The sequence below is a fragment of the Lutra lutra genome, chromosome X (assembly GCF_902655055.1).
Source record: "Lutra lutra chromosome X, mLutLut1.2, whole genome shotgun sequence".
NCBI lineage: Eukaryota > Metazoa > Chordata > Mammalia > Carnivora > Mustelidae > Lutra > Lutra lutra.
In genome coordinates this window covers 91679477-91705924 of record NC_062296.1, presented here as the reverse complement: position 1 = coordinate 91705924, position 26448 = coordinate 91679477, and the positions used below count along the sequence as shown (strand labels likewise).

At 43.7% G+C, this 26448-nt stretch overlaps 1 protein-coding gene across 3 annotated transcripts in view; it reads right to left on the bottom strand.

Annotated features, from left to right (window-relative positions):
• The window catches only part of ARHGAP6 (Rho GTPase activating protein 6), a 488327-nt gene that overhangs the window by 241703 nt on the left and 220176 nt on the right, over positions 1 to 26448 (bottom strand). The window contains exon 1 of one of the 3 annotated variants that reach the window (XM_047715476.1): positions 11618 to 12060. The exons of the other annotated variants lie outside the window; for them this stretch is intronic. Coding sequence (XP_047571432.1) covers positions 11618 to 11662 — 45 coding nt within the window. The 5' untranslated portion in view covers positions 11663 to 12060. Of the gene's footprint in view, positions 1 to 11617; positions 12061 to 26448 lie in introns of those variants that run through there. 3 annotated transcript variants of the gene reach the window in all.

The window sequence follows — 26448 nt, the reverse complement described above, 5'->3', positions numbered from 1 at the left end:
CATTCCCATCCTCCGGAACTCTACGGAAAGCGTTCAGGGAAAAAAAGCTCCCGAGACCAAAACTGCACAGAGAGCGACCTAGAGCAGATTTCTTAGCCTGGCCCCTGGCAAGGGTGGTGTAATTCCACCTGGGGCAAAGACACTTGAGAATCACTGCAACAGGCCCCTTCCCCAGAAGATCAGCAAGAACATCCAGCCAAGACCAAGCTCAGCCATCAAGGAGAACACCAGAACTCCAGAGGAGGGGAAAGCAACTCATAGAATTCATGGCTTTTTCCCCATGATCTGATAGTCTTTCAAAGTTAAGTTTTTGTTTTTTTTTAAAGATTTTATTTATTTATTTGACAGACAGAGATCACAGGTAGGCAGAGAGGCAGGCAGAGAGAGGAAGTGAAGCAGGCTCCCCGCTGAGCAGAGAGCCTGATGTGGGGCTTGATCCCAGGACCCCGGGATCATGACCGGAGCCGAAGGCAGAGGGTTTAACCCACTGAGCCATCCAGGCGCCCCTCAAAGTTAAGTTTTAAAAATTTTTTTCCTCATTCTATTTTTTTTAACTTTTCCTCTTTCTGCTTTTAACATTTTTAAACTAGTTTATCTTAACAATACCTTTTTAAACCTTTATTGTTATAGTCATATTTTATATCTTCATTGTATTTAACCTTATTTTTTATACACATATAGGGTTTTTTTCTTTCTAAATATTTTTGGAATACAATTTCTTCTAATAGATTAAAATACACCCTAAATCTAGCACATGGCTTTGTTTTAGTCTCCAGCCTGAGCACATTCTCTCTTTTTTTTTCTTTTTCCAACCAACTTATCTCATCAATTCCCTTTTTAGAATTTGTCTTTAATTTTCATCTTTACAGTCATAGCCCATCCCTTCGCTGTGTTTACCCTTATTTTTGTATATATATAAGATTATTTTCTCTAAAATTTTGGGAGGTAGTTTCTTTTAAGAGACCAAAATACACCCAAAATCAAGTGGGGTGGCACTGTTCTCTTTACCAGTATGTGTATGTGTGTGTGTGTGTGTGTGTATATATATATATATATGTAAATATACATATATTTATATATATGTATATATACATATATTTATATATTTTATATATATGTAAATATACATATATTTATATATTTTATATATATATGTAAATATGCATATATTTATATATTTTATATATATATAAAATATATAAAAATATATATATTTAATTTCTTTTTCCCCCCTTTATTCTCCCCCTGGTTTTGGGTCTCTTCTGATTTGGTTAGCATACATTTTTCTGGGGTCCTTGCCACCCTTAAGTATTTTATTTTCTTGTTCATATATTCTTATCTGAATAAAATGACAAGGTGGAAAAAAATCAACACACAAAAAAGAATAAGAGGCAGTACTGAAGGCTAGGGACCTAATCAATATGGACATTGGTAATATGTCAGATCTAGAGTTCAGAATGATGATTCTCAAGGTGCTAGCTGGGCTCAAAAAAGGCATGGAAGATATTAGAGAAACCCCCTCTGGAGAAACAAAATACCTTTCTGGAGAAATTAAAAAAACTAAAATCTAACCAAGTTGAAATCAAAAAAGCCATTAATGAGGTACAATAAAAAAATGGAGGCTCTTACTGCTAGGATAAATGAGGCAGAAGACAGAACTAGTGATATAGAAGACCAAAGACAGAGAATAAAGAAGCTGAGCAAAAGAGGGACAAACAACTACTGGACCATGAGAGGAGAATTAGAGAGATAAGTGACACCATCAGATGAAACAATATTAGAATAATTGGGATTCCAGAAGAAGAAGAAAGAGAGAGAGGGTAGAAGGTGTATCGGAGCAAATTATAGTGGAGAATTTCCCTAATATGGCAAAGGAAACAAGCATCAAGATCGAGGAGGCACAGAGAAGTCCCCTCAAAATCAATAAAAATAGGTCCATACCCCATCATCTAATAGTAAAACTTACAGGTCTTAGTGACAAAGAGAAAATCCTGAAAGCAGCTTGGGACAAGAAGTCTGTAACATACAATGGTAGAAATATTAGATGGGCAGGAGACTTATCCAAAGAGACCTGGCAGGCCAGAAAGAACTGGCAGGATATATTCAAAGCACTAAATGAGGAAAATACACAGCCAAGAATACTATATCCAGCTAGGCTGTCATTGAAAATAGAAGGAGAGATAAAAAGCTTCCAGGACAAACAAAAATCAAAAGAATTTGCAAACACCAAACCCAGCCCTACAAGCAATATTGAAAGGGGTCCCCTTAGCAAAGAGAGAGCCTAAAAGTAGTAGACCAGAAAGGAACAGAGACAATGTACAGTGACAGTTCCCTTACTGGCAATACAACGGCACTAAATTCATATCTTTCAGTAGTTACCCTGAATGTAAATGGGCTAAATGCCCCAATCAAAAGACAAAGGGTATCAGAATGGATAAAAAAACAAAACCCATCAATATGCTGTCTACAAGAAACTCACTTTAGACCCACAGACTCCTCCAGATTGAAAGTGAGGGGGTGGAAAACAATTTACCATGCTAATAGACATCAAAAGAAAGCTGGGGTGGCAATCCTTATATCAGATAAATTAGATTTTAAGCCAAAGACTATAATAAGAGATGAGGAAGGACATTATATCATACTTAAAGTGTCTCTCCAACAAGAAGATCTAACAATTTTAAATATCTATGCCCCTAACATGGGAGCAGCCAACTATATAAACCAATTAATAACAAATCAAAGAAACACACTGACAATAATACAATAATAGTAGGGGACTTTAACACCCCCCTCACTGAAATGGACAGATCATCCAAGCAAAAGACCAACAAGGAAATAAAGACCTTAAATGACACACTAGACCAGATGGACATCACAAATATATTCAGAACATTCCAACCCAAAGCAACAGAATACACATTCTTCTCTAGTGCGCATGGATCCTTCTCCAGAATAGATCACATCCTGGGTCACAAATCAGGTCTCAACTGCTATCAGAAGATTGGGATCATTCTCTGCATATTTTCAGACCACAGTGCTCTGCGGCTAGAACTCAATCAGAAGAGGAAAGTTGGAAAGAACTCAAATACATGGAGGCTAAAGAGCATCCTACTAAAGAATGAATGGGTCAACCAGGAAATTGAAGAAGAACTGAAAAAATTCATGGAAACAAATGAAAATGAAAACACAACTGTTCAAACTGTGGGACACACCAAAGGCAGTCCTGAGAGAAAAGTATATAGCGATACAAACCTTTCTCAAGAAACAAGAAAGGTCTCGAGTACACAACCTAACCCTACACCTAAAGGAGCCGGAGAAAGAACAGCAAAGAAAGCCTAAACCCAGCAGGAGAAGAGAAATAATAAAAATCAGAGCAGAAATCAATGAAATAGAAAACAAAAGAACAGCAGAATAAATCAACGAAACTAGGAGCTGGTTCTTTGAAAGAATTAATAAGGTTGATAAACCCCTGGCCAGACTTATCCAAAAGAAAAGAAAAAGGACTCAAATAAATAAAATAATGAATGAAAGAGGAGTACAAACAACACCAAAGAAATACAAACAATTATAAGAACATATTATGAGCAACAATACACCAGCAAATTTGAGAATCTGGAAGAAAAGGATGCATTCCTAGAGACATATAAACTACCAAAACTGAACCAGGAAGAAATAGAAAACCTGAACAGACCCATAACCAATAAGGAGACTGAAGCAGTCATCAAAAATCTCCCAACAAACAAGAGCGCAGGGCCAGACGGCTTCCCAGGGGAATTCTACCAAACATTTAAAGAAGAATTAATACCTATTCTCCTGAAATTGTTCCAAAAAATAGAAGTGGAAGGAAAACTTCCAAACTCATTTTATGAGGCCAGCATTACCTTGATCCAAAAACCAGACAAAGACCTCATCAAAAAGGAGAATTACAGACCAATATCCTTGATGAACACAGATGCAAAAATTCTCACCAAAATACTAGCCAATAAGATCCAACAGTACATTAAAAGGATTATTCACCACCACCAAGTGGGATTTATTCCTGGGCTGCAAGGTTGGTTCAACATCTGCAAATCAATCACTGATACAATACATTAATAAAAGAAAGAACAAGAACCATATGATACTCTCAAAACATGCCAAAAAAGCATTTGACAAAGCATCCTTTCTTGATCCCTTCAAAAGTGTAGGGATAGAGGGTACCTACCTCAATATCATCAAAGCGATCTATGAAAAACCCACAGTGAATATCATTCTCAATGGGGAAAAACTGAGACCTTTTCCCCTAAGGTCAGGAACACAGTAGGGATATCCACTATTACCACTGCTATTCAACATAGTACTAGAAGTCCTAGCCTCAGCAATCAGACAACAAAAAGAATAAAAGGCATCCAAATCGGCAAAGAAGAAGTCAAACTCTCACTCTTTGCCGATGATATGATACTTTATGTGGAAAACCCAAAAGACACCACTCCAACACTGCTAGAACTCATACAGGAACTCAGTAAAGTGTCAGGATATAAAATCAATGCACAGAAATCAGTTGCGTTTCTATACAACAACAGCAAGACAGAAGAAAGAGAAATTAAGGAGTCGATCCCATTTACAGTTGCACCCAAAACCAAAAGATACCTAGGAATAAGCCTAACCAAGGAGGCAAAGACTCTGTACTCAGAAAACTATAAAGTACTCATGAAAGAAATTGAGGAAGACACAAAGAAATGTAAAAATGTTCCATGCTCAGGGATTGGAAGAACAAATATTGTGAAAATGTCTATGCTACCTAAAGCAATCTACACATTTAATGCAATCCCTATCAAAATACCATTCATTTTTTCAAAGAAATGGAACAAATAATCCTAAAATTTATATGGAACCAGAAAAAAACCCAAATAGCCAGAGGTATGTTGAAAAAGAAAGCCAAAGTTGGTGGCATCACAATTCCAGACTTCAGGCTCTATAACAAAGGTGTAATCATCAAGACAGTATGGTACTGGCACAAAAACAGACACATAGATCAATGGAACAGAAGAGAGAGCCCAGAAATGGACCCTTAACGCTACGGTCAACTAATTTTTGACAAAGCAGGAAAGAATGTCCAATGGAAAAAGACAGTCTCTTCAACAAATGGTGTTGGGAAAATTGGACAGCCACATGCAGAAGAATGAAACTGGACCATTTCCTTATACCACAGACAAAAATGGACTCAAAATGGATTAAAGACCTCAATGTGAGACAGGAATCTGTCCAAATCCTTGAGGAGAACACAGGCAGCAACCTCTTCGACCTCGGCTACAACCACTTCTTCCTAGAAACATCGCCAAAGGCAAGGGAAGCAAGGGCAAAAATGAACTATTGGGGCTTCATCAAGATCAAAAGCTTTTGCACAGCAAAGGGAACAGTCAACAAAACCAAAAGACAACTGACAGAATGGGAGAAGACATTCGCAAATGACATATCACATAAAGGGCTAGTATCCAAAATCTATACAGTACTTATCAAACTCAACACCCAAAGAACAAATAATCCAATCAAGAAATGGGCAGAGAACATGAACAGACATTTCTGCAAAGAAGACATCCAGATGGCCAACAGACACATGAAAAAGTGCTCCACATCACTTGACATCAGGGAAATACAAATCAAAACCACAATGAGATAACTATGTCACAGCAGTCAGAATGGCTAAAATTTAAAAATCAGGAAACGACAGATGTTGGAGAGGATGTGGAGAAAGGGGAACCCTCCTACACTGTTAGTGGGAATGCAAGCTGGCGCAGCCACTCTGGAAAACAGTATGGAGGATCCTCAAAAAGTTGAAAATAGAGCTACTCTATGACCCAGCAATCACACGACTGGGTATTTACCCTAAAGATACAAATGTAGTGATCCGAAGGGGCGCGTGCACCCGAATGTTTAGAGCAGCAATGTCCACCATAGCCAAACTATGGAAGGAACCTAGATGTCCGTCAACAGATGAATGGATAAAGAAGAGGTAGTATATATATATACATATATATACATACACACACACACACACACACATACACACACACACACACACACACACACACATATACAGTGGAATACTATGCAGCCATCAAAAGAAGTGAAATCTTGCCATTTGCAATGACATGGACGGAACTAGAGAGTATTATGCTGAGCGAAATAAGTCAATCAGAGAAAGACAATTATCATATGATCTCCCTGACATGAGGAATTTGAAAGGCAGAGTGGGGGGTTTGGGCAGTAAGGAAGGAAAAAATGAAACAAGATGGGATCCAGAGGGAGACAAACCATAAGAGACTCTTAATCTCACAAAACAAACTGAGGGTTGCTGGGGGGAAGGGGGTTGCGATAGGATGGTTGGGCTAATGTCCATAACCCAACTGTCATTGGGGAGGGTATGTGCTATGGTGAGTGCTATGAAGTGTGTAAGCCTGACGATTCACAGATCTGTACCCCTGGAGCAAATAATACATTATATGTTAATTTAAAAATTAAATTAAAAAATCAAAAACTAAAAAAAAAAAAAAGTGTCTTCAAGGGTGGGAGGCATGGTTTCCTAAGGTGATGGGAATTCCACAGCAAAGGGACCACGTAAAGGAAAAGCTCTCAGAGCAACTGAAAAGAGAGTACGTTGTGGGGTTGGGGTGAGGCTGGAAAAGGTATCCACAATTAATAGAGCTGTGAATTAAGGGGGTTCAATAATTTCCCATTTACTTGTAACAAGCAAAACATTAGCTTTTGTGAGGAGACAGACAACAAGCAGAGAGCTACAAAGGTGAATTCTGGGCCATGTAGCAGGTCAGTACCAGTCCTGCTCAATTTCTTAAGATGTCTACACCCACAGTGCTGATGGGTGATAACCAATTCGTATCAGCTCGGCTCTGCAACAGCTCAAGGTGTCTTCAGAATTACCAAAGAATGTCCTGTAATCGGCATCACTGAATTATTAAGTGAACTCAATAGCTTCCAAGTCTTCGGAAATCGAATGTTCACAGAGAGCAAATCTGGCAATTTGCAGAGTAAGATCTTAACCGTTTGTGATAAAGAGAGGCTCCCACTCGGGGTAGGCAGCTTAGCCCTTCCAGTGGCTTCCTTAAGAAGCGGTCACACAGAGCCAGGGAATAGTCAGCATTTAACGTCGAGGTTGTGGTCGAGAGCACAGACGGTGGGGCAATCGCACCAAAGAGGAAGTGAGGGAGCAACGGAGGAGCTCAGCAGCAGACCGTCCGAGGGATGGGAACGGCTACACCTTGACAGCTGGACTCCCCAGGGATCGGTGTCAAGTCAGAGTCTAATCCCCTGCTTTTTGGCACAGCTCAGTGAACAGAACACACATTACCCCACGGATTGATTTATCTCAGCCAGAGGCCTCCTGAAACTTCCTTGTTTCCCCTTCGTAGAAGGGGGTGAAAGGAAGAGCGTGACTCCAGGGAGCTGCTTCAGAGACACTGTTCATGAGCAGCTCGAAAGTGCCTCGGATACCTTGTTCTAAAACTACGGCTCAGCGCAGTCATTCTGCTGGAGGAGTCACTGTACTTAACTGCGTGAGTTGTCAGGAAATTAGACCTATGTTACATGATCTTGGCAGACAATCAAGGTTTGTAATATTTTGTTTGTGTTTAACGGACGAACGCATATGGGGACTGTTGGGGAAGGTAGATTAACCTACTCTTTAACCCAGACCAAGCAACCTAACTTTTCAGGGTCAGCAAGAGCAGGAGGATACTGTTAAAGCCATGATCGCTGAAACTAGGTGACCCATTACTCTGCCCCCAGGGTCTGAGCCTCTCTCTGAGCCTCTGTGTCAGCCTGTCGCTCAAGTTCTGTATGTTCCCTGAATAACATGCATAAGACTCATAACATTTACCATGTTTCCTATTTTCAGATCTTCTTATTATGTGGTAATTGTCACCTCTTCTCAAAAGCACGCATGAAAATCACACACACCAGTGGGTCTCAAGTGGGAGCGATTTTGTCCCCCAGGGGACATGTGGCAATGTCTGGAGACATTTCTGGTTGTCACAGCTTGGGGGGAGGAGTGCTACTGGCATCTAATGACTAGAACCCGGGGAGGCCACTCACCATCTTACAGTGTGCAGGGCAGCTCCTACCACAAAAAATCATCCTGCCCCAAATGTTCATTTTGCTGAGGCTAAGAAACCCCAAGAAAGACATAAAGACACAGCACTGAACTCAACAGGTATCTTAAAATTGGGATTTTGTCTATGCCTGTCCAATTAAAGAGCCATTTGGCCATGCAATTCAACAACACGGATGGTCACAGTAAGCCAACGAAGGTACAATATTTGATTGTTGGTTTATTACAGTGACAGAACAGGGAGGAGGAAGGACAACTCGGCTCATCTATCTCAATCGTCTAAATGAGTCAGATGAGCTGTGCGAAATCAGGGCACTTGGGAGAGAGCACTCCACTCTGTCACCAGCTACACCTGTGCCACCTTGAACCCCACCACTGAGGCTTGGTTTTCCAAGGAACACAAAATAGAAAACCTGTCTAACCCACTAGTTGGATTTGACACAGACCGTACCCAAACACTTTGCAAGTTGTATGATAATAAGGAGGTATTTATTATGACCTGCCGTTTCTCTGAAAGTGTTGCCAGGCAATCACGGATTCATGCACACCGTCCGTGACCATCATACTCCAGCATCTTGATAGCCCATCCAAACGAAGACCGGCTGGTTCGCTATCTTGAGTATCTCTTGAACACGCTAACTGCTCTCCACCTCCGGTCCAGCTGCCATCATACGCAGGTCATTCTTCTCTCATCTCTCCCTGGCCCCACCACCAGGATGCACTCTGCCTCCTGCTCACCCTCAACTCCATCCTGGGCTCCACATAGATGGAATGCAAATCTGACCAAGTCACCATAAGGCGTTAAGGACAACACCCAGCTGGAAGGATGGAGTCACACCATAAACCAAATGTGGGAAAACCGTGGGAGGAAAGGTTGGGAGGAGAGCATTAGCTGCTACAGGACATTTTTGTTCTGATGATAAAAACAAGAAGACCGTGGTGCTATACTTTGGAAAACTGTCACATTATACAAATGGAGAATGCTCTTGTCTACTTAAGACCATTATGACCGTGTAAAAACATGAGCAAGTGTTGTGGCAACTCTTAGCATTTTCACTATTCAATTGTCCCTTTAGAAAACAGACCAAATGGCAGGCGCACAATAGGCACTTAACAAATGTTTGTTGAATGAATAAAATGTGAGCCACTGATTTCTCACGGGAAGTCTCGCCTTGGGCAAATGAAAAAGCACCGAAGGAAGAACATTAAATACTTGCCCCCTGGATTACATCTCAGGGTGGGCAGGAGGTACTAAGATACGGTAATACATAGTGGGGCAGAACCACGTGGCGCAAAGGAAGTGGATTCTTCGTGCTAAAAGGCAAAATGAGCTTTTGGAATTACTTAAACCAGGATGGGGGAAGCAGACGAAGAGAGCAGTGTTAGAAGAGATGTTAAGCCTTAGAGGGTTATGTTGATATGAAAAGCAATGGGTCACACTTAATAAAGAACATTCTTTTGACTTGTGACTGATACAGAGCTGCTGAATGCTGCTGCTTTATCACCCTTAAGTATGCATGAGAAACTTCTAGAGGACCCCGGGTGATTTCTTCCAACCTGAAAGCCAACAAATTCCCTCTGGAATCTTCTTTTTTATAGCCCTAAATCAGAAAATAGGCATGTGGTGGTCTGTGCTTGAAAAAAAGGCTAGTTCATCAGCGAATCTTCAGAGCACAAGAGGAGATGTCCGCATTAGCTTGACTTTAAGTTTATGCTTTTAGCAGGATGAGACAGCTGAATGAAAATAGTTTTTAAATTGTTTGGGGATGCATCTGCCTAACTGAGGCAATAATCATTCATAGAATGGATAGATTTTTTTTTTTTTTAAGTAAGGAATTAGTTCTCACCTTTCCTCCTCCACCTTGGAAATGGCATAGAGACCTCAGATTGCAAATCAAAGGGCATCAGCACACAGTTCAAAATCTGGAAAAGGTGGTGGGGTAAAATGTCGACTGGGAGTAATGAGCACAGACTTCAGAACCTTCAGTGCAAGGAAACCTCAGCCAAAACTGGGTTACCCTTAATATCACTTTAAAAGGAAAATCACTGAGCCACGCGTGTCTCCAAAAACGAGCATTAGTAACTTACTAGTGTTTCAGTTGTCATTTCAAGGCAAGTTAATGGCAAAACTAGAGAAAGCCATCATAAGATTCCTAGAATGTTCACCGGTAGGGACCCTGATGATTTTCTAATTCAGGTCCTCTTTTTTTTTTTTTCCTCCCAACGCATCAGCATGAAAGGGTAGGGCTTCCAGATTAGCCCAGTGGCCCCTAGCTGATCTAGGACCCACCCTGGCAACAAGAACCAGGACCTCTGTATTTACAATTCCTGTCCACTCTCCACTCCTTTCTTTAAATAAAATATATATTTTTTAGTTGTTTGTTTGTTGTTTTTTTTTTTTTTTAACGTGGAGAGTGCATTTTGGAGGACAGGAATTCCAGACAGATAACTGTGAGACTAATTATAAATACTGATGATTCTTAACTTTGTGCCTGCTTCTCTCCGATTTTAAAGTAGCATGTGTAATTTCAGCAGTGAACATCACGTCAAAGACAAGTCAGTAAAGTAGCAGACGGCAGGACGGCTGCAATGGCCCATCTCAAAACACCGCATCTTACAACTGGAAAATAAATGTCGGAAGACCACGGTGAGCTAAGGCATTCAGAACCTTCAGGAGTAGTACTCATTCCTCAAAAACACCTCTTTTCTCTCTCTCTCTCTCTCTCTCTCTCTCTCAAAAATAAACTCAATCTGCAATCTGGATTTGCCGGTCCGTCATTCACCTTGAAACCTTGACTCCTACTTTAAAAGAGGAAAAGCCCTTGAGCTTTTAGTCTGTGGTGTCCTGCCGACCCCCGTGCAGAGTCCACGCAGTGCCTGGCGCTCAGTTTGCCCAAAGTCCCCGGTAAATATCTGAGGAGTATTTGAGTCAACAGGGAGGAGAGAAGCCACTGGCAGAAGACCCCCTGGCGTCACCTTGTGTTAATCGGATAATGTGCGACATTCTGTCCCGCCACAGACTCTGAGGGAGATGCACACCCTCTTTTCCAGAAGCAAACCGGCTGCACCCCAAAGTGCCCTGCAGCATTTTCTCATGAGAATCCACTAGCCCCACGCTCAGATCGCGGAGCAGCCCTGCCTCCCGGCTAGTTCTATTCTCCTTCTTGGCGCACATCTGACCGAAGGTTGAGCGGGCGAACCTGGGCCCCAGGAGCCCGGTTTCTCAGACCTGGCCGGCGAGGCGGCGGCAGGACTCAGCCTCTGGCCGCGAACGCCGTGTCCACCGCGCGGGGCAAAGGAACGCGGGCTTCAGGGCTGGGGGCTCCCATTCTAGGGTGCAGCCGAGTTTCTAAGCAGGTGACGCTCGGGGGTGACGCCCAGGATGCCTTCCAACACCCTAACCCCCGACCGAGGACCTCTGGGGAGACACTGGTCCCTTAAACCCCAAGCTGTCCCCTCCCAGGCCGGCCAAGTGGCGCCCCCTGTCGCCCGTGTGCGCGCCGGGACACTCACCGCGTAGTGCAGCTGTGGTTTCTGGCGGTGTACCGGGTCCCCCATGTCGCCACTGAGAAGGAGTGACAGGCCCCTGAGCACAGCTTGGGGTCGCGGCGCCTCTCCAAGGTCCCCCTATTTCACCGCCATCCCGGGCCAGCCCCCGGACGCGAGCCCCGTTCCCCGCGCCCCCAGCGCGCCGCAAAGCCCGCAGGCACCAGCGTCCCGCCCAGAGGCTGACAGGGACCCGGAGGAGGTGGCGGCCGCGGCGTCAAGGAAGGAGAGGGAGGTGGAGGAGGAGGAGGGCGAGGAGGAGGAGAGGAGGGGGAGGAGGTGGGGGAGGAGGAGAGGGGAGCGGCCGAGTCAGATGGGATGGGCGGGTGCTTAATTCCTTCCGCTCCTGGCGGGCTCCTGTCGCTGCCGCCGCCGCCAGCTGCTGGGGGCTGCAGCGACCGAGCGCGCCCACGACAGGTGTCAGGGCGGCCGGCGCTCCTACCTCCTGCCCCTCCACCCCTGCCAGGCCCGTGGGAGCCGCGCTGCCAGCGCTGGGGCTGCTGAAGCCCTCAACATCAGCGAGAGGGCGAGCTTGGGTTTCCAAGAAAGAGCGACTTTCGCTAACTTTGAAAGGGGTGTGGGCCTGACGCTGGAAGGCGATTCGGAACCCGCTCCGGCGAGGGCGGAGTTTTGGTGTTCGGAAAAGCCCTCCTTCGCGAGAGTCTCGACGGCGGGAACCCCGGGACAGGGCAGGCCTGAGAGGGGCCAAGTAGTGCAGCACGGTGGGGGGCTGAGGAAGGCCTGAGGAAGGCCCGGCCGGTTGCCGGCCTGACCGCGCCACTTTAGGTAAACTGAGTCCAAGAGAGCTTGCGGGACCTGGGCACGTCTGAGGAACCCAGCTGGAAGCGGGAGTCGCTTAAGAGTCTGCCACGACGCAACGGCTGGTGTTGGTGCCAGGTTGCATCGGAGTTGGGGGCTGGGGTCGCTGCTTTCTGTGCCTTAGTTCTGAGGTGCGCATCAGAAGAGGGCACAGCAAGAATCTGGAAACAGAAGAAACGTATACTCCTTGCAAATGCTGCCAGATGAACCAAATAATTTTTAGCACACACTGGAGGTTCACAACACCACTGAAAACTGGCCTCCGCTGTACAATCCCTTGAGGAAGTGTGCACTTGGAAACACCCCAGAGGTCCCTCCCTCGGCCTGGCATTCTGTGATTTACCTGAGGTTTCCCACAAGCCAAGTCCAGACAAAGGCAGGGTCTGGGGCCAGTGTGGAGACTCCAGACCCGGTGAAATCCATCCATCAAAGCCCAAGACGGGGAGCTACCCAGGGGAAGGCGGGTTTCTGGGTGGCCTGTCTCCATTCTTCAGGGTTCCCACGGTACTGCACTTGGCCAGGAGCACCTCCTGCGCTCTGTGTGGGTGCACCGGGTGGGAATAAGGGAAATAACATGTGTCCCCCGTGTTTGAACCCTTACAATTCAGTTGGATGAACCACCCAACTAATAATATTTTGAAAACAATGGCATCGTAATTGTAAATATGGACATTGTAAAAACAACAACAACAACCGGGAATGTGAAGCCAGGGGCACAGGTATCCTGAGGAATAGATAATCCCGTGACCATTCATCTTTCTGGAAAGCTCTAAGATTACATTTGCTAAAGCTGATTACACGCTTGCCCTCTGATCCAGGAATTCCACTCCCAGATGCGTAGAGAAAAGCGGGTGCCAACAGCTTCCTCACGTACGAGGATATTTAAAATCTTTAGGTAGATTCGCTAAAATGAAAACGATCGAGATGCCCATCAACAGCTCCTCAATGGACCAATGGTGGTCTGTTCAACAATGGGATATTACTCAGCAATGAACAGAAGAGAATACTGACACACACAATGACATGGATTATTCTCACAAATGTTGAAAGAAATCAGACACAAAATAGGACACAATGTATGATTCTACTTACTTATTCCAGAATTGAAATTCAAATGTTGAACTGAAATAGGCAGCTGTGACCAACTTATGGTTACAGAAGCCACAACAGGGATAAATAAACAAGGAAATAAATATAAACAAATGAGTATCTATTACCAAGATAGGGAGTTGGTACTGACTGGGAAGGGGGCACAAGGGAACCTTTCGGGGTGCTGGAGACGTTCTGTATCTTGATCGGTTAGACACCTTACCCGAGGACACCCACATGGAAAATCTCATTGAGCACTCCAGTTCAGATTCCTGTAATTTACACCCTTTGCTATGTGTATTTTATACTGCAGTAACATAAAAATAAGCTTAAAACCAGTGCCCTGTCCCAAACGGGAACTTATGACCAGCGTGTTGCCGCCTGTCTTGAGAGAAAGTCCACGTCACCATTCACCCCGGTCCCCCTGCAGCCCGCGCTGCATAGGTCTCCTTCCCCTCTGCTGCCTGGGAGACCAGAGCTCGCCTGCTCACCTTGGAGGCCCTCCCTGCTTCCTCACACCTCCAGGCAGAGCTGGAAAAATGATATGCTCAAGTCCCCTCTTCACTTCGGCTCTGCTCTGCTGCAGAAAGCGGCCGTTAGAGCTCTGGCAGCGAAGACCCGTAGGATAAGGCAGAGAACTAGCATCGGCTTCGCCACGCGGCATCTTTCAGAGAATGAAGCCCCGACCCATTTAGGGAACTTCGCTTCACCGTGGTCCATTTAGAAAGCTGAACTCTCCAGCTTTAGGATTTCTCTCTGTGTCATACTGGCCATCGAACCTCCAAAGCTAAAAATCCTTTGCCCTACAGAAACGGGTTCATTATTAATATACATAAACAATACAAGGTGTGTCCCTGGATTTAAAAACCTGAACCGTGGGGCGCCTGGGTGGCTCAATCAGTTAAGCCTCTGCCTTCAGCTCAGATCATGATCCTGGGGCTCTGGGATGGATTGAGCCCTGCATGGGGCTCCCTGCTCAGCAGGGAGTCTGCTTCTCTCTTTCTCTCTGCCCCTCCCCCAACTCGTGCGTGCTCTCTTTCAAAGAAATAAATAAAATTTTTAAAAAACACCTTAACAACAGTGCTTTGATCATTACCCCTCAGTAAGCCACCCCCATGTTAAATTGGCTCACCTCACATTGTTGGTGTGCCACCTTTGAAAAATGTGTTGTCACGAAACAGCATTATCGTAAGCCAGAAAAAAATCCATCATTCCCGAACTGTGTGCTTACATTCTAGGAATGACTTCTACCTGCTGGCATATTTCTTGCTAAATTGTCATTGCTAAGTCAGAGTTAAATTCTTAAGTGCAACAGGGCTGTTTTTCCGTGTTTGAAAGGTCTGGGGATATAAGACAAAGCATTTGAGAAAGGAAATGATCGATTCATGCTGCAAGACACCAAATTCACCTCAGAGGGAATCCCACACCTTTTCAGTTCTCAGTCTGCTCGTTCAAGACTCAAGAAGGTACCTAGAAGATTGTGCCAAACTTGAAAAGTCCTATTAAGTCTTAAACAATTTGAATTCCACACATTATTTCTATTTGAATATAGTTCAAGGCATAGTTTAAATACTGCTCCAATCAAAAAGTCTTATTTGCACATTTCTGCTCCTAAGTATCCTCTCCATGGTGTTTATTTATTCACTCGGTCACTCATTCAGTAAATATTTTTAAGGGCATACAATTTGCCGGTATTGTCCTAGGTCATTTAAACTACATTTTAACACGGCAGGTGGTTTCAAAATTCCGGTTTTTGTCTGTTGGGTGACCATGGGAGATGACCCCAAGCACACGAACCCTCCCCTAGCGGAGGCTGAAGTTCATGCCTCTCGCTCGTTACGTTAAGAGCCTGTGTGGCTAATGTTCTCTTTTGGTTAGTCACTTTTTCAAAAAATAATACATTTCTCTGATGTTTATCACTTCGCCCAGAGAGGACTCAGAAATAATCTCTAGGACTTCCTCTACCAGCATCACTTTTAAGATAAACATGTGTCATCCTCACAGTGGAATTTCCTTGTCTTCCTGCCCCCTGAACATTACAGCATTTTCAGGACTAAGGGCTGTCCTTGCCACCACAGCATTGAAATTAAAACCCCTGTTTGCCTTTACTCCGTCTGCCTATAAGCTGAGTTGACATTTTCCACACTTGGTGCCAGCCCAGGGGTGATTAGTTTTTCAAGAAAACTTTACCCAAACCCATGGAAGCAAATTCAGCTTCAGAGTTTAGGAGGACCTAAGGGCTATCTGAGTACTAAAACCTATGTAGGCTAGCAGGATAAGGCCCCGCTTGGAGGCCCAGCCCTGTCGCAGAGTAGCTCTGAGACCCTCTTGGGTGGAGGGACCCCTTCCCTAAAACCCAGTGCCTACACTCTTCCATCCTACTGTCTTGTCAATCTACCTGCTAGAGTACTTTCCAAATTTTGAATTTAAAAAAATGATAACATACAATGTGTAGCTTAATGAATTTTTGCAAAACATATGCCTATCATCACCATCACTGAAGTCAACAGAGAGTCCCAAGTCCCTCAGCTATATTGTAACACCCTCCCCCAGTGGCAGACACTGCCCTATATTTTATGGACTTGACTTCTTTGCTTCCCTTTTATAGCAGGGTTTCTCAATCCTAGCACTGTTGACATTTGGGAACCAATAATCTTCCACTCCCCCACCAGCTTTATTGAGATATAATTAACATATAACATTATTTAAGTTTAAGTATTTATTTAAATAATTACCAGAATAAGATGAGTTCATACTTCTATCACTTCACATGGTTACCATATCTTGTGTGTGTAGTGAGAACATTTAAGACCTATTCTCTTAGAAACTTTCAAGTATACAACATAGTATTGTTAATTACAGTCACCGCACCACACACTGGATCCCTAGAACTTCTTCATCTTATAACTGGAAGGAAATTTGTACCATTTGACCATCATCTCCTCGTTTCCCCCACCCCGGGCAACCACCACTGTACTCTGTGTTTCTTTGAATTTGCTTGTCTTTTTTTAGATTCCACATATAAGTGAGATCACCAGTATTTGTCTTTCTCTGACTTATTTCACTTAGCATAATGGCCTCAAGGTCCATCCATGTTGTTGCCAGTGGTAGGATTTCCCTTTGCTGTGGCCGAAATATGTGTATGTACACACACACAGATACACACACACACACACACACACACACACACACACACGAGAGGGAGAGAGAAAGAGAGACAGAGAAAGAGACAGGGAGAGATGGGGGTCAGGGAGAGCTGTCACACTTTCCTTATCCATTTAGTTGCAGACATATACTTAGGCTGTGTTCATATCTTGGCTATTGTAAATAATACTACAATAAACATGGGAGGGCAGATATCTCTTTGAGATCCTAACTCCAATCCTTTTGGGTCAACATCCAGAAGTGGGATTGCTGGATCATACAGTAGCTAACGAACCTCCATCCATTTTCCACAGGGGCTGCAGCAATTTCCATTCCTACCAACAGTGTGCTAGGGTCCCCTTTCTCCACATCCTCGCCAACGCTTGCTATCATGTGTCTTTTTGATAAAAGCCACCCTGACAGGTGACATGGTATCTTCGTGTGGTTTTGATTTGTGTTTCCCTGATGATGAGTGATGCTGACCACTTTTTCATGTGTCTCTTGGCCATCTGTCTGTCTTCCCTGGAAAAATGTCTATTCCAGTCCTTCGCCTGTTTTTACACTGGACTGCTTGGGTTTGTTTTGGTTCTGGTTTTGTTCTTGAGTTATTTCGCTGTTAACCCTTCATCAGATATTTTGTAGATATTTTCTCCCATTCCTTCTTCCTTTTCATTTTGTTGATTGCTTCTTTTGCTGGGCAGAAGCTTTTTACTTTGATGTTATCCCACATGTTTATTTTTGCTTTTGTTTCTTGTAGCTTTGGCATTATACTGACAGTTCTCGACTGTGGAGGCTGTCTTCTACCCACTAGACGCCAGCATTATCTCCCTCCACCAACTGTGACAACCACAACTGTCCCCAGATATTGACTAATACTCCCTGGGGTGGGGAGCAAGATCACCCCTGTTTTGAGACCTACTGCTTCTTAGGAAGTTGAGCATCCATAAATATTAGAGCTCAGCGTGGCTGGTTTTCTTACTTTATATAAATGATTCCTATGTATACTTTATTACATGTGGCTTCTTTCACTCAATATTGTTTTAAGGCTCTTCCATGGCGTAGGTAGACATAGTTGATTCATACCCACTGCTGTCCAGGATCTCACTGTATGTGTTTACCACTGTTCATCTCTCCAACTGTGATGGACATTTGTGTCCTTCCCAGTCTGGGACTACTGAAAACCATACTGCTTGTATATCCTTTCACAAACCTCCTTGGGCACAAGCACATGCATTTGTATAGGGTGCAGATCTAGAAACGGACTTGCTAGGTCATAGGTATGCATGTCTTTAACTTTATTGGACAGTGCCCAATAATTTTCTGAACTCATTGTACCAATTCGAATCTTTATTTACACTACAGTATAAATAGACTGAACATAGTTTATATAAAGACTGAACATAGTTTAGAGTTGTCTCTCTTCTAGGTTTTCTCATGGGGCTACAAAGATACAATTCAGGAAATCAAACTCCCGGACCAGGAAGGAGAGATGGGGAAGAAGCTTAAGGTTTTCTTTGTCCCAAATCACATGAATCCCGTAAGTGAAGACTTTACTAGCCCTGCTCACGTCATGCCATTGCTGACTCTGTCCACACATACAGTTAAAGCGATGGATACATCAGCTATGCCTTTGGGGAAAGACATTTTATTTTGCAGAAGTTCAGTATACTGGGGGAGGGGAGGAGTGGCACAGTATCTCAGCAACCCAACTGTAAACATAAGTGCCACTTATAGAATTACCATTTTGTTCCATGGCCACAATTTCTCCCCTTCTTCTTAACTCTAACATGGATGTGTAGATGGGAGGGATCCAAGGAAGAATAAAGAATCCCATTCCTTGCTCCAGGTAAGCTAGAGAGAGACAACCCCCAGCCTAAAGACACACCCTGTCCGAAGAACAGTGAATGAGGAATTCCTGGGGGTGCTGGGAATGGTGCCTGGAGCTGTGATGACAAAGGACAGAGAAGAAAGAGAAGAGTGCCCTGGCATCCCCTCCTCCTATTGCGTTCAGCCTTGATCCCTCCTACAAAGAATATAAAGAAGTTATACATCGTGATGAGCACTGGGTGTTATATGCAACCGATGAATCATTGAACATTACATCAAAAACTAATGATGTACTGTGTGTAGTGGCCAATTGAATTTAAATTTTAAAAATTAAAAAAAAAAGTTATATATCAGCCAGAACTGACAACGTGATGATTTGTGAATGTAGGGGGGAAAGCCAAGGGAGGGACGGTGAGGATAAAGTGATCATTAAAATAGGTTCAGCTTGGTATGACTGGTTTGTCCTTTTCCTGCCATTTTGATATTTTCCCTGAAGAACTGCTGTATTTGATATCAGGGAGCCAGGGAAAATGCCCTTCAAAAGTATCCACAGAGAGACATTTCTAAAATGAATTTTCTATTCAAGCGTCAGTAGGCAAAAAGAGGAGGCTGCAATCCCTCTGGTTATGGGTTCCCCCCAAAAAGAGTGTGAGATTAAGGAAACTGCTTTTCATTATATCCATCATCTAATGTTAGTCTATTGCCTTTGCTCGACCCATTAGGACGCCCTCTCCCTGCGTGGTGCTGCAGCACGGAAAGCCCGCAGGACGCTCCTGGCTGCCCCAGCGCTGCAGGTGTGGGGGTTACTATTTGGAGCGATAACAATCCCACTAATTATTGAGCTCACACGTCACTGATCCTTTGTTCAACTGGATGCTTTGCGAATAGCAAATCTGGATCCTTGGAATCACAGTATGAGGAAAGTATGATTATCCCCCATTTTATTCATGAGGGTGATTAACTTGCTCTGCACATCTGGTAAATGGCGGAGTTGAGATGTAAATGAAAGATGGGTCCATATCTCTTTGAGGACCATTCCGGTACATTTCCAAGTAGAGACTCTCGTTGATAAGTCAGACTCATCTATGAGATTACTATGGGGGATTCTTGCAAAACGGGGTCAGACACCACCAGTGCCCCAGCCATATCTCTGAAGCCAGTAGTTCTTTTTCCCCCCAAAGGGACACTTGGCAATGTCTGGAGAGATTTTTGGTTGTCACAAACGGTGTATGTGGGTGGGGGTTGCCACTTGTGGCCAGTGGGGAGAAGCCGGGGCTGTTGCCAACCGTCCTACAATGTGTAGAATGCCCTTCCCCCCAAACAAAGAACTAGCTTGCCAAAAATGTCAAGAGTGCCAAGGTTGTTAAACCTTCCACAGACCTAAGAAACCCATCCTTTAATAATTTATACTTAGTAGCGCATCCACACCAACAACAACTTTTCTCTCAGTGGAGTGGGTAACGTTTCCCCCAAGAAAACAAGGAGAAATATCCTGAGAGCAGAAGAGTAGGGCTGAGCAACGGGACTTATCCACAAGTGGCTCTCCAGGCAACATGGCATGTTGAAAGGCTAGCAGGTAGAGTAAAAACTGGCTATTTGTGTGACCCAAACAGATAGCTACAGGGTCCTTTGGAGCACTTGACGAGTCATGAAATGAAACCATTGTTAAAACCTCAAAAATCCCTCATTTCAGAGGCTCCGCAATATTAGGAATGATGGCACCTGGCATTACTCTCGTCCCTAGAACTTTCAAAGCAATTTCACATGGAACAGTGTCTGTCCCCCTCCTTAACCTATTTTGCGATTATGATTTTCATTTTTCATAGGGAGCAGGACATATAAGGCAAATATTAAGAATATGTTGCCAGGGGGCACCTGGGTGGCTCAGTGGGTTAAGCCGCTGCCTTCGGCTCGGGTCATGATCTCAGGATCCTGGGATCGAGCCCCGCATCGGGCTCTCTGCTCAGCAGGGAGCCTGCTTCCTCCTCTCTCTGCCTGCTTGTGATCTCTGTCAGATAAATAAATAAAATCTTTAAAAAAAAAAAAGAATATGTTGCCAGAAGTGTAATAAAATGAGGAGACAGAATGCCCTTCACTTGCCAAGTCACCTAAACCTGTTTGTAGCCCATTAATCCACCAAACAGGGAGGATGGGCCAGAGAGTTCCTGATCTCCAAGAAGTGCTTGAATCAGAAAGATTGAGCACCAACAATTCAACAGGGCCTTTACCACCTTACTGTGCAGTCAGAGCCAACCAAAGAAAGCTGTTCCAAGCTTAATTTCTTGATTTGTTTTCTTTGGGACCATGCTTTACAAAAGTGGTTCTCAACTAAGGGCAAGGCAATTTTGTCCCTCAGGGCATACTTGGCAACATCTGGAGATTTTTTTTTGAGGGGGGGGGTCACACGTGGGAGTAAGGACATGACGTGCTACTAGTATTTACTGGATAGATGCCAGGGATGCTGCCAGACATCCCACAACAAACCAGATGCACCCCCCACACACACACACCCACTCCCGCCCCGCAAACACACACATTCACAGCCAAGAATGTCCTGGCCCTCAATACCGGTAGGGCCAAGGTTGAGGAAACCCTACATTATAGATAAAGTTGTTCCAGCCAAAATAATTTTAATACAGCAGAATCTAAGCATTGGACTAAGGCTTTTTCATTATTTCAATTTTAGTTGCCATCCTTCTTCACGTTCATAAACACAGCATATAGGGACAGATAAGACCTGGAGAGATTATAAGATTTCTTCTCCCTTTCAGCAGAACACAGGACAAGAGGAAAAGAGATTCGAAATAAATGGCTAATCAGTGTTTCTGGGAGTATGGTCTTTAGGACTACATACATTAAAATCACTTGGCAGGAGATATTTAAAAAAAAAAAAGAAAAAAGATTGTGAGGCCCTCCCCAAAACACAATGATTCAGAATCTCTTGAAGCACCACCTTGGGACTGACATTTTTAGCAAGATCCTTTGACTGTTATCACGTATAACAACACAGTTGGAAAGCCACTGATGCCATGGCAGTAAAATGCAGAAACTAATGCCTAGAAAGGGCAAATGACTTGTTCAAGGCAGCTAGCATGAGACAACATCAGAACCCATCCGGCCCTCTGGATTGAATGTTAGAGGAATGTAGAAAACATTCCTAACTCCATGACTAACAAGCCAGAATCAGATCCATTTGTAGTTATTAACGAGTAAATGAACATAACATTTGGCCCAGTTCACCACAACCTAGAGCCTGCTAAGTGAGTTGCTTCATTTTTCCTGTGGTTTTGTCAAGTTTTCTCCCCACTGTCTTTGTGACTAACAGTAAAAAGAATGCTACACATGACTTCTTTCAAAGCTCTTAGGATAACTGATCTCCATTAAACTTTAATTTTTCAAAACCATGGAATTCCTTTTTCTCACATGAACATGTCAAAAAAATGACAAATGCGTATAAATCACACAAATTATTAGTCCTTTTAGATTTTCCAATGGGAAAATCCCTTCAGAGTCTACTGAAAAACCTTCCCACCTAGAAACAATTCCGTTTCCCATCTTAGCTAAATAAAGTTGCCAGCCACTATTCTCCTATGGTTGACGGGAGAGTTTGAGATTTGGAACAAAGGAAAGCTGGTTTGTACATCATAACAGACTGTGTGACAACTTCAAGGCTCTCAGTTTGCATTTCTGTAACTCCCATTTTTACAGTGGAATGATCAAAAGAACAATGAAAATTCAGTCTGTGAGAGCTGAAGAAGGCCATGGAGACAATGATGAATGATTTGAAGGGACATCATGTGTAAGAAAGGAAAGCCTTGTCAGTTTTCTCCAGAAGGCTGGACAAGGCTCGAGAGTGGAAATTAAGAAGACTTGGATTTTGGCTCAACATAAGAAAAAACTTTCTACATTTAACCTGGCAATTCCACTCCCAGGTATATAACAAAAAGGAATTAAAACATACGTCTGCACAAAAACTTGTACACTTGTGTTCATAGAGCCATTATTTATAATAGCCTAAAATGGAAACCATTCAAATGTCCATCAACTGACTGATGGATAAACAAAATGTGGTCTATCCACATTCCATACAATGGAAGATTATTTGACCATAAAAAGGGATGAAATACTGTTATATGATAAACCATGGATGAACCTTAAAAACATGATGCTAAGTGAAATAAGCCAGTCACAAAAGACCACATAGATCACATGATTCCATTTATTAGAAATATCCCCAGAATAGACAAATCCACAAAGACCAAAAGCAGGTCTGTGGTTGTCTAGGGCTGGGGAGATGAGAGGATGGGGAGATGAAGAGACGATAGCCAAAAAGTACAGGGTTTCTTTGCAGGGTGAGGAAAATGGTCTAAAACTGATTGTGCTGATGGTTGCACGAATCTTGAGTATACTGAACTCCAGTTGGATGAAACGTGAATCTGATCTCCATAAAGCTACTGGAAAGAAAGAAAGGGGCACCTGGGTGGCACAGTCGTTTAAGTATCTGACTCTTGATTTCATCTCAGATCATGATCTCAGCGTCATGACACCAAGCTCTGCATCAGGCCCCATGCTCAGCGGGGAGTCTGCTGGGCACTCGCTTTCTCTCTCTCTCTCTCCCCCCCGCCCTCCCCCATCTTGCATGTATATGTGTGCACACTCTCAGGTAAATAAATATTTTTAATAAAAAGAAGGAAAGGAGGGAGGGAAGGAGGAGGTCTTCATAATAAATTGAGTGGTGCCAGAGAAGACAGGCAGCTAGCCCAGGATGTGGTGGTTTCTTCTCTGGGACATTTAATAAGCCGAGCCCGGAGAGCCTCAGCTGGAGAGCTGTGCTACGTGAGAAGTTTCACTGTTGCACCTGCGACATTTCATCCCTTTCCTGTTTCCCTGACTACGACACGAGTGGCTCCAGGCTAAAGATGGGTTTCTATTAGTTTTTTCAGTCCACTCTCTCATCCAGTCTTTCAACGCTAACTGAAGGGAAGGCCTTGTGCGACTTGTCTCAGTAAGAGTTGCTTCTTGCCTGAGGCAGAGTTCCCCAGAAACAGACACTAAGATAAGGATTCATATGCAAGTGATTTATTAAGGACACGTTCCCAGGAGAAATGGGTAAGGGGCAAGCGTAACAGGGTAAGACAGGGGAGGAAGCCAAGTAACGGTGTGATTTCTGGCAAAGTCCCCATCTCAGCCTGGTCCTGGGGGGCAGGGGGAGGGGGAGTTCCGGAGTGTCGATTCCATCTCAGAGTTGTCTCATCTCAAACCAAAGGAGCTGAGCTTTAACATTCTCACACCTGCCAGCCATGGGCTATGGGATGCCCCAGGGTGATGTAAAGTCTCAGGCACTTCCTGTTCTTTGTGGGTGCGGGGGGGGGGGGGGGGGGAACTGCTCGAGAATCCCAAGGGATATCCTGTGAAGTTCACAGATGTTGGTCATTAGAAGCAAACCACATAGAAGCTGGGGGATGGGTCAGGCACACAAAACTGATAACAGATCTGTGATATTCTGGGCAAAGCACCAATAGCGAGTATCCATTGCACATGCTGGTTGAAAACTTGTTAAGCCCTAAAGGCTGTTTAGGACTCTGTTCCTATGTGCAGAGGTCCTGAGCAGGGTGGAAACTTGTAGCCTCCAAAGTATTTCCAGCAAGGTGAAGTATGAGCCAGTTTTCCAAGGCTTGGCACTCCAGCTCATCCTCTTTCTTGCTCATAAAGCACAAGCATCCCAGGGAATTTCTCAGCAGCTTCGCTATCCCCAGTTGTCATTTCGCCACTTACTGAGTTTGGGCAGATTCCCCAAGCTGCCAGTCCACAGAACCATCCAGGACTGGGTTACCTTACTTACTGGATTGATTTCCTTTTGCCAAATTATAGATCATCACAAACATATTTAAGCTGTTGATTCCTAACAACACAGTTAGATGTTCTCTGTTTCATCAATCATTTTATGACATCACTGGTTGGTTACCATCTTTTGGGGGGTGGTGTGGAGATTATACGAATGAGTGTGTGCATCCCTGCATGTGCCTGTGTGCGTGTGTATGTGTGTGGAGACAGAGAGAGAGGGAGAGAGAGAGAGGTTAGAACAGTGCCAGGCATATATATAAGCTCTATATCAATGTTTACTGTCATCACACAGGTATGGTCAGGTTATATGGTGAGGTCTTTGTCCTCAAAATTGTTCTTCTGCTGGGGTCCCTGGATGGTTCGGTTGGTTGAGCATCTGCCTTCAATTCAGGTCATGATCCCAGGGTCCTGGGATTGAGCCCTGCGTCCCTCTCCCTGCTCAGCAGGAGTCTGCTTCTCCCTCTCCCTCTGCCTGCTGCTCCTCCCTGCTTGTGCTCTTTCTCTCTCTGTCAAATAAATAAATAAAATCTTTTAAAAAACTGTTCTTCTGCCAAAGAACATGCAACAATTTTGTTTACCTATTTCAATTTTGAAAAATGGCTTCTGTTTCACCTTCCCCTCTGATACTTCCTACTAGCACTTTCTTCTCCCACTTCCTCTGAGGTTACCATACAAGATGGGGTTAATGATAAAACTCCTCAGTACCAAATAGAAAGGGAGTAAATATTAGGTAGATTGAAAAACAAAAGGAGGGGGGTAGGGCAGAAACAAAACGAGCTCCCAGAAACTCTTAATGCATATTTTTGGCAGTGAGGAGACAGCCAGAGGGCTTTACTCCAGAGTTTGGTTTTGTTTGTATCTGTGAAAGTGCACAAGGTGAAATTCCATAAATAGAGGAGCTTCTGGACCACTTTCTATTGCTAATATTTTCTTTTCCTCTGACGTCTGTCCCCAGCATCTCTGTTGATGGTGAGCACTTAATAAATGCATGATGACTGATGTTAGGAAGTGTTACAAGGGCCCAAACCATTCTAGCAGGAGCATAAAGCATTCCAGAAAATCCCAGAAAATACCAAAGGTGAAAAATTATGACTCAATGAATTTACAAAAGCCTGAAGAGAAAGCACGTTGCTCTTCAACGTTATTTGTTCAGTTTGGTTTGGTTTTCCTTGGTTTGGTTAGTTCGAAAGGAACAAATGAGGGGAGATGTTTGTCTCCAATCTGGCATAGGAGTCAGTAAAAATGGTTTTTATGTTTCTGAATGGTTGAAAGGAAAATCAAAAGGAGTATTAGGTTTCATGACATGTGCAAATGACAAAAATCTCCAATTTCAGCATTCATCATCAATAAGGTCTCACTGGAGCATAGTCACGCCTGCTCATGTACACATTTGTCTATGGCCGCTTTCGGCCGCTTTTCGCCTAACATACCTGGTCTTTTCCCCAAAATGTTCACTGACCTCTGACTTAGAAAACTAAAATAGAACTTTGGTTTGTTTGATTTTTTTTGGTCCACTTTGGCTTTCATTTTCTCCCTTCTGGAGTTTTACAAGCCCAAAGAAAAAATATATCTTCTACATACTCCTTCCTATTAACATTTTGATTATTCTATTTCATTTATAGTCTTGAAGCAGAGAATTGCCAAAAATAAGCCAGCCCGTTTAGGTGAGGCAGACTTCCAGATTGGATTCTGCTCTCCACGCATCTGAGCTTTTGGAGACACATCGATGCTATTTCTAGAAGTCTCAGGTAAATGTATGTGGGATTCGTTCAGTCTGCAGAAGGCATCCCACCCCCATTTCTTTTAGAATAATATACACCATAACTAAAAACAAACATTCCCTTATTTCATTTGTATTTACTATTCTCCAATCATCTGTCCCTCCCACCGACTGGGATTTGCGGTCTCATCAAAAAGAAAGTTTTCCCTGTGCCCTCATCTGGCAAGTTTAATCCTGATCTTAGACACATGCTGTTCCTTGATATCCCTCCCTCCAAAATTGAACTGGATTCACACCCATCTGCACTGGATTCAGTTACATGCCATGCCATGCGTTCTGAGACCAGAAAAGCAGA